The 8,492-nt window shown below is 48.0% G+C and overlaps 1 protein-coding gene across 1 annotated transcript; it reads right to left on the bottom strand.

Annotated features, from left to right (window-relative positions):
- Positions 1–466: 466 nt before the first annotated feature.
- LOC103254862 (membrane-associated progesterone receptor component 2) lies at positions 467–4,001 on the bottom strand. The gene is made up of 2 exons (XM_008052849.1): positions 3,764–4,001; positions 467–1,710 (listed from the first exon to the last, which is right to left on the bottom strand). Exons 1-2 carry the CDS (start codon positions 3,945–3,947, stop codon positions 1,613–1,615), a joined length of 282 nt encoding a protein of 93 aa, XP_008051040.1. The 5' UTR covers positions 3,948–4,001; the 3' UTR covers positions 467–1,612.
- Positions 4,002–8,492: the final 4,491 nt, after the last annotated feature.

Below are 8,492 nucleotides of genomic sequence, written 5' to 3'. Positions count from 1 at the left end.
CAGTCTGGGCGACGGAGTGAGACTCCAACGCAAAAAAAAAAAATAGTATACACATCTTAAGGAAGGAAGAACTATTAAAACTGTAATATAGACCGACAACAAAAGATGAATACGAGTCACGCTTGCCCTCTGCAATGACACATTTACCAGTATCTTTTAATGTTTTGCGTTCAGTAACTACCACCTAGAGTGCTGCTACTTCTGGTACAATCAGCTGGCATCAGAATACAAAGTGAAAATGTGTGTTGTAACACACCAGTCCTCACCTGGATAACCTCCCCTCTCGCAGGAACGCGCCACGAAGCGGCATTTCCCGCGGCAGGCCCATGGGACGCCGCGCACGCACGCCCTCGGCTCACCGGCACTGGCTCCTCGCCAGGCGGCTCCTCATCGCGCGCCGACGCACAGCCTTCCCGCCGTAGTAGGGCCCTGGCTCGGTCTGTGCACAAAGTCCATCACGCGTCTGGCTTATTGGACATGCTTTATTAAAACGGTTCTTGTATTTACAGTCTCCGCAGGAGAGTCCCTTCCGAGGCGTGCACACACACCCACACCCAGGCACCCACCCCGCCCCACACCCCCACGCCACGACGCGTGGGGCGGACTCCCGCGGCAGGCAGCTGCCGGGGTCAACGCTGGGACTGGCTTAGAAGTGACAACTTTTTGAAAAGGGAAAAGCATGAGGGAATGCGTTTGGCCATGACAACACTGATGAAGTTTGTGTATTTAACATGTATGGCAGTTAACACTGAATACTCTTTTACATTCTATGTACACAGAATGACATCAAGGTTTTGTGAGCAACAGAATATTCCAACTTCGGTCTCAATGCTGCTTGTAGTGACTTCGGAATTCGTCATAGGGGCTTTCCCTAAAAATAATTCAAGTCCATGGAAGTGAAATAAGGCACAATTAACATGGGTCTGACCTGGGGGAAGGAAAGGGATAAACACTGGTTTCAAATGCGCTTTCTGTGGGGGAATCAGCTTTGACCTAAACCCACCTGAAATCCTGTCTGGTTTCCAAAGACTTCTCCAGAAATAAAGGCTTGCTCCTCTTCCTTGACAAAGCCAAAAAGCAAAGTTTGGGGATTCACATTCGAACGCTTCGGTGGCCTGAAGCACTCACGCGATGTGCACCCACCTCGCCCAGGCCGCCTCCCTCAGGGCCAAAGCGAAACGCAGCACCCGAAGGCGAGGCCCTTGCTGTCTCTGAGATTTGTACACTTGAGCAGCAAATACGTATCTGGCTGTCTTTGATATATTTTCAAAGGGAGGGAAGGAAGGAAAGAGGCAGGGAAGGACGGACGGAAGGAAGGAGGGAGGGAGGGAGGGAGGAAGAAAAACATAACTCTGGGACTTTCTTGCTCTGAAAAGGATCCCGTCTCCTCCTCTCAGGATGACCAAGCCCCACCAGACAACGGTGCGAACGAGATTCGCAGCACGAGCAGTGTCTACTGCTCAAATCTTCACAGTGAGAGTCACTGATCTTCTTTACGCTCTGTTGAACATTTTTCGCAGCCGGTGAATCAAACCCCAAGACGCTGGAAATTCTGTGAAAGGGAGTAGGAACTGCAGTGCTGAAGGCCCCTGGCTTTGGTTGTTTACAAAGTTCAGTCCTGTTTATTGTGGTCCTTGGTATCTTCTTCGTCCGTATATTCCGAAGGTTCTTCCCCTGGCTTTAGGAGTCTGCCTACGTAATCGTATTTTTCTGAAAGACATACCCAAAGAAAATGAGTAGCAATCACACCTGTCTCCCCATCCCATTATACAGGAGAGTGTGGCCCTTTCAGAATCACACAGAAGATGACAAGTTCTTCTGGTTACCTCACCATGCTGGTCTTTACACACACGTCAAGTCGGAACGAAGCAAGCAGACCAGGGACCTTACAGGTTTGAGGATTATTCTTCAAGAGGGTGCTCTGTACCAGTGGTTCTCATCGGATACTGCTAAGAAGCACCTGCAGCCTTTTAAACATGCAGGCCCAGGCCCGCCTTAGAGCCATCCGCCAGGGTTTCGGGGGAACGTGGGACATGGCCTTTAAAGCGAACTCTCACATGACCAAGTCTTAGACAGCCCAAAGTAGTATGACGAGGAAATGAGTTGGCAACGTAAGGAATTTCTAACAGTTACTTAAAATCTATGAATATGTTAGACTTTGCAAAGGAGCAAAATAAAAAAAACGAGGGCTAACGTTTTGGAGGAGAGAAGACCATGAGAAAGGAAACAGAGTCTCTCTTGGGGCTGAAGAAGGGGTGGAGGAGGGACCGAGGTGGAGAGCTCCTTGGTAAGGAGGCCCCACTGGGAGGAACAGGACCAGACTGGCAGGCCTCAAACATTCACTGACGAGGAGCTGGGCGCCACGTGCTCCCTGCGGCTCTGAGGTCTTAGCGCACAGCCCGTGTGCTGTTATTCCTCTTCCCCCGTCAAACCCTCTCCTTGGCGCTGTTGTGTGGCTCGTTTTTATGTTACCTGGTGTGTGACTGGGAACACCGTATGAGGGGGGACCCAAAAAACCCAGAATTTATTTATAAAAAATAGCATATTTATTCTCACGGGTTTAAACGTCAGTCACCTTCAAAGTCCTCTCTGTCTGATACAATACACCTATCGAGATGCTTTTTTTCACTGCTCCAAACAGTTGTTGAACTCATCCACTTTGATGCCTTTCAGCACTTCTGCCATTTTTGTTTCTTCTCTTCCACATCGGCAGAACGTTTCCCCTTGAGGACTTTTTCGTCCAGGGAAACAAAAAAAGTCACTTGGAGGCCAGATCAGGTGAACAGGGAGGGTGGGGCAGGGAGGTTATGTCGTCTTTGGTCAAAAACTGCTGAACACTCAGTGCAGTGTGGGCAGATGCGCTTGTAAATCACCCATTATGAAATGGGCAAACGTGTTGAAAGAACCTCCAAAAAAATTCACCGAAGCCAAGCGCAGTCTCTCACAATCCTAGCTGGTGCACTGATGCCAAAGGGTTCCCAGAACACTCATGTATTGGGGAAGCCCGTACAAACCGTCCACCCTCCAAAAACTAATTCTGGGTTTTTCTGGGTCCTCACATAGAAGGTGATACGTGCTGAGGTGCTTCTTTCAGAAGTGAAACGGAGGCTAGGTCAATCAAGCCTGAACTTAGTGAGTTAACTGTTACAAGGATTAGAGAAGAGGACTGTGTCACACCACAGAGCTAGAGAAAGTGCAAAGAAGCCAGGTTCTGGGGTCCATGGTTGATAACAGGTGACCCAGTGTCACACAAGTGGCAAAACTGATGTGGTGAGGGGGTGGGAAAGGGGAACGCTCTTTTTTTGTTACATGTCGAGAACAAGATCTAGAAAATCACTGTGGGATACATTAGAATTATATGTTGATATCAGTGGTTAATTTGACTTCAAACTAATCCTGTATGTTAAAACTATACTTTAATGAACAAGACTTGGAAAACTTTATGCAACTCGTGGCTTATAACAAGTCAATTTTTAAACATGGGTTTCAATAATTATCACATGTAACAATCCATCATTATTTAGCTATTTTTTGCTATTTTTATTTGGATGGGGCCTCACTCTATGTCTAGACTGTTCTGGAGCGTGTGAGCACAGGCGAGCCCTGCGAGTCTCCCAGGTAGTTGGGACTGCAGGCACATGTCACTGAATGCAATTTTGACTTTAAAAACTGTCAACTAATAATGAGAGCGCTACACAGACGACAGCCCTTGGCTCTTAAAGCACGAGAAATGGCATCCAGAGAACCCAGTGGATCGAGGTACCTTTAAACTGCATCTCCCACTCCCGGACGCTCTCCATCTGGACTGCGTTCAAATCTGAGAGGTCGTCGTACTCATCTCGAAGCGCATCTTTATCTAGGCAAAACGTAGCCAGGCCCCTGGAGGCGTCCCTCCCAGCAAATATTCCATATGGACCGGCTGGAAAAAAGAAAAGGAATAACACCATGTCAGCGTCTCCAAGGCAAAAGTGAAAAGACAAATAACACCTTGCCACGATTCACATTTGGGTCACAGCCCTAATTTCAAAACATGTAGAGATACTGGATGAAATAACGAGAAGAAGTTTGTTGGAAATCTGCCTCTTGCCCAGAGTAAAGCTTTTCCACCTTAAATCTCAATGACTTCGGACGCCCCAGGAGGGTGTTCACCTCGAAGGCTGTGAGGCATGAGGAGGAGGGGAGCGTTAGCCGTCAGGTCTCGGAGCCTGTGTGCCCGGAGGAAGGGGCGTTTATGATGTTCCCGATCGACACCTCGTGTAACCAGGACACAAGTATGGCGTGAAGACTCAGGCGAGCTGTGAGGCGGCCATGCCTCCCTCGCCCTGTCCTTACGGAGGCCGTCCCTCGGGGGAGCAGACGCGTGCTGGCGAAGGCCGTGGCCAGGGCAGTGCTCAGTCTGTGTTCTATCCAAGTCTTATTAGCTTGCGCTGAATGAGCGTGTTGATAAAAATACGACCCGTATTCAGGAGATAGCTGGATATCATAACATGTACAGAACCATCCACGTAAGAACAGTCATGAAGAATAACATTCATTTGCCACGACTTTTGGGAGACAGGGCCAGGAGCTGCAAGTGCCGTTCACACTGACAGCTAAGTGACGAGGGGACGGCTACCAGGAGTCGGGCACTGCCCGCTACGTGGCTGAGATGTCACCAGACGTTAACCCCCAGAGCCTGTCCCTCAGGGCGCAACTGGCTTATCGCAGTAGCCTCACAACCCGGCACAGTGCCTGGCACGAAGCAGAACGTCAATGGCTCGGCTGTGGGTCCGCGTAAGGAGCTTAACATTCTGAGCTGGGAGCAGACGCACTCACGGGAAGCCAACTCCCCACCAAAAACAGAACTGAACGGAACACGACACAGCTATCAAAAAGAATGAGGTCACGCATGTGCAGAGAAAGACCACCATGTAGGAACAAAAAAGCAATCCGAAGAGAACGATTTACTCTGAATTAAAAAAGATACATGCATGCACATACGTGTTCCTTTATGCATGAAAAATACCAAGAAGAATTCACACCACAAACCTATTAGTGACAACATTTCTAGAAAGCAGAAAGGAAATTTTATCTTAAAATTGGTAAAGTCTGCCTATTTAAAATTATTTTTACAGTGAAAGTCCTTTAAGAGGTTTTTTTTTTAAGTTAAAGTCTCACTCTGTTGCCCAGGCTGGAGTGCAGTGGTATGATCACAGCTCACCGCAGCCTTGACCTCCTGGGCTCAGGTGATCTTCTCACTTCAGCCTCCTGAGGAGCTGGGACTACAGGTGTGCGCCACCATCCCCAGCTAATTGTTTTTTTTATATCTTTGTAGAGACGACACCTCATTATGTTGCCCGGGCAAACCCCTGGGCTCAAGCGATCCTCCCGCCTCAGCCTCTCAATGTGCTGGGATTACAAGCATGAGACACTGAGCCCGGCCTTGAAATATTTTTCAAAGGAATTATATGCTAATAAATACAATTTCCAAAACACATAATTTTTGAAAAGAAAATTCTTTCTAAACATTCATGACAAGGGCCATTTAGAGAAAATAATTTTAAAACCAGAATTACTAATTTCACTAACATGAATAAGAATGGCCAATAAGAGGGCTTATAAGTAGAAGAAAAAGGATTTTTAAAATTTTTCTTTTATTTGAGTCAGAGTCTCACTCTGTGGCCCAGGCTGGAGTGCAGTGGCACGCTCCCGGCCACCGCAGCCTCAACCTGCTGGGCTCAGGAGATGCTTCTGCCTCAGTCTTCCAAGTAGCTGGAACCACAGGCATATGCCACCATGCCTGGCTAAATTTTCATGATTTATTGTAGAGACGAGGTCTTGTCATGTTGCCCAGGCTGGTCTCGAACCCGTGGGCTCAGGCAATCCTCTCACCTCAGCCTCCCAAAGTGCTGGGGTTATAGTACCGCGCCTGGCCAAAATTTTTTTTTCAAGGCTCTGTGAACTTACTTAAGTATTTTCTAATGAGGAGTAAACATACAGAAGAAACTAGGAATTTCTTGATTTTTAAATGAGCAGAATGATGATTTTATCCATATTCATACTGAAAGTTATGTGTTGGAAAGTATCTGTTCCTTCTGAGAGGAGAAATCAATTTCACTAAATAGACAAACACCTCAGCATTTGTGAATATTAATCTGAGTCACCTACAGCAGAACACCACAGGGCTCATCGGACGTAAGTAAGAAACACATTCTCCGAAAGGCTTGCTGCCTGGAGGGGGGCTAGCAATCATTCAAAAAGCAGCATTAGCTGGGACTGACACATCAACATGAAGACGAAGGGGCTATTTCCAGGAGAGTATTCCTCCAGCTGCTCTGCTCATTCTCACCGCATTTTCCACACAGTGCTGCTGGGCATTAGGTGGCTGCCAGCAATTACTGTGAAGTGTCTGTAAACTTTCCCATGTGATGAACTTGTACCTGTAATTTATTTCATCATTCTCCTATAAATATAAACTTGGCTCCCATTTCTTTCTTTCTTTTTTTTTTTTTGAGTTGGAGTCTCACTCTGTTGCCCAGACTGGAGTGCAGTGGCCACTCCCGGCCACCGCAGCCTCGACCTGCTGGGCTCCGGGCGATCCTTCCGCCTCAGCCTTCCAAGTAGCTGGAATTACAGGCATGCGCTACCACGCCCGGCTGATTTTTTTTTTTGATTTATTGTAGAGATGAGGTCTCGCTGCCCAGGCGGGTCTCGAACCCGCGGGCTCAGGCCATCCACTCACCTCAGCCTCCCAAAGGCACGAGATTACAGGCTGAGCCACCGAGCCCGGCTTGGCTCCCATTTCATACTTTCAAAAGCATCTTCGATCGAAGAAAATGGGACATAATTTTCCACCGCCCACCATCTACAACTTTCAAACTTTTCCCATGATCTCAACGGACATTCAAGAGTATTAAGCATTCAGAAAAAGAAACTTGATATTGTCTCCATTCACAGAGTAAAATCCAAATTCGTTAAAGTAGAGTTAATTGTTTTGGGGGAAAACGCCAACTTCCCAAATTAAGCAAGAGCGGCACTGAGGGAGAAGCAGCCCCCGAAGCAAGTGTCTTTGTGCGCGCAGAAGTCTCCAGGCTACGGCAACGCGGGTTTTCGGGGAACAAGGGCAGATGTGTGTACGGAGAGACAGACAGAGAGAGAGAACACTAGTGTGGTTTTTTTCTGCTGTTTCTGGAGCAATGATGACAAAACCTATAAAAGGCAGCCTCTTCATGCTGACTGGACCGATGCTAACAAACTTCCAACAGCAAAAGTGAAACACACAAAAGGAAAAACAAAACGGACCAGGGCCAGCAACCTACAAGTGGAACATGGGAGTTCAGACAGCTTTAAAGAATCCTCCAGCAACTCCACTTTCCTCTCAGAGTTTCATGAAGAGGAAGGGGCAGATTTTGCCTCCTCCACCTGGCAGATAAAGAACAGGAGCAGAGGCTCTCAGGGTCGTGCCCCAAACTGCCGATGAGGCTGGGAGTCCTGCCTTTTTCTCCAGGTCCTGCACGCTGTGTACCTCGAACACACCCACAACTCACAGCCCACGGCTGGAACCATCACCCCGGACACTGGAGCACTCCACTGGCTCAAAACTTCCGGGGTATTAACACGTTAGGATACTTGCTCAATCAGAACTGAAGACAAGTAACAAAAAAGCTCTGGCCACCGACAGCTCTTCTTAGCACTCTGTGCCAGTGCTGACCTCCATGGCCGGCCAATGCTCACCTGTGCGGGGCACTTCAGGGGATAAACTATGAAACACATGAACGCGACAGGAAGGAAAGAGGACAAGGCGGTCATCAAAAGAGCAGCCATCAAAGCCTCCGTCCCTGGGTATATGAATACACACCAGTGCATCCCCGAGCCAACCCCCCCGCGACTTCCTGAAGGATGCCTCATCAAACACACTCTTTCGGGCAAACAGTTAACAACCCAAGCCAAAGTCTAGACCAAACGATGTTCTATCACTCTTGAACAGAAGAGGACGACGTACGACGAGCGCATTCCCGCTCCCTAGACCGTATGAAGCCGTCTTCTCCGCGGGTTAGACCTTTCCCTGAAGCATTTAACTTCTGAAAAGGTCATTTTGGTAACTGTTTTCTTTGCTCTTTCCCATAAGGCCACTAGAGACAGTAATGTTAAGATGAAGAACCAGAGCTGGAACTGGACGGGCTACTCTGAGAAAGAAGGATCTGAGGTCTGATCAAGGACACCTCCTCGCATCCACGCCACACCCAGCAGCCCATCTGAGATGCTGGCACCTACGCCCGCCCGCGGCCGTCACAGCAGACGCGCTGTCACAAGTCTGAAGTCCATAATACCAAGCAACGGAGAGCCACCAGGGAAGGCACATCTGAAACAGTATTATTAAGCATTCAGGTACGGCTTAACTCACCAAGAAAATAAAGGCTAGCTTATGAACGAATCTGGTTATTGATGATTCTTAAGGCTCATTTAGACATTCATGGTTCTGTGATAACTGAAAGAATCAAATTCTGTTGCTT

This window comes from Carlito syrichta, unplaced genomic scaffold (genome assembly GCF_000164805.1).
Source record: "Carlito syrichta isolate Samal-C Ts95f unplaced genomic scaffold, Tarsius_syrichta-2.0.1 Scaffold287580, whole genome shotgun sequence".
Lineage (NCBI taxonomy): Eukaryota > Metazoa > Chordata > Mammalia > Primates > Tarsiidae > Carlito > Carlito syrichta.
The sequence above is the reverse complement of the archived record's forward strand: the minus strand, read 5'-3'. Positions and strand labels throughout refer to the sequence as shown.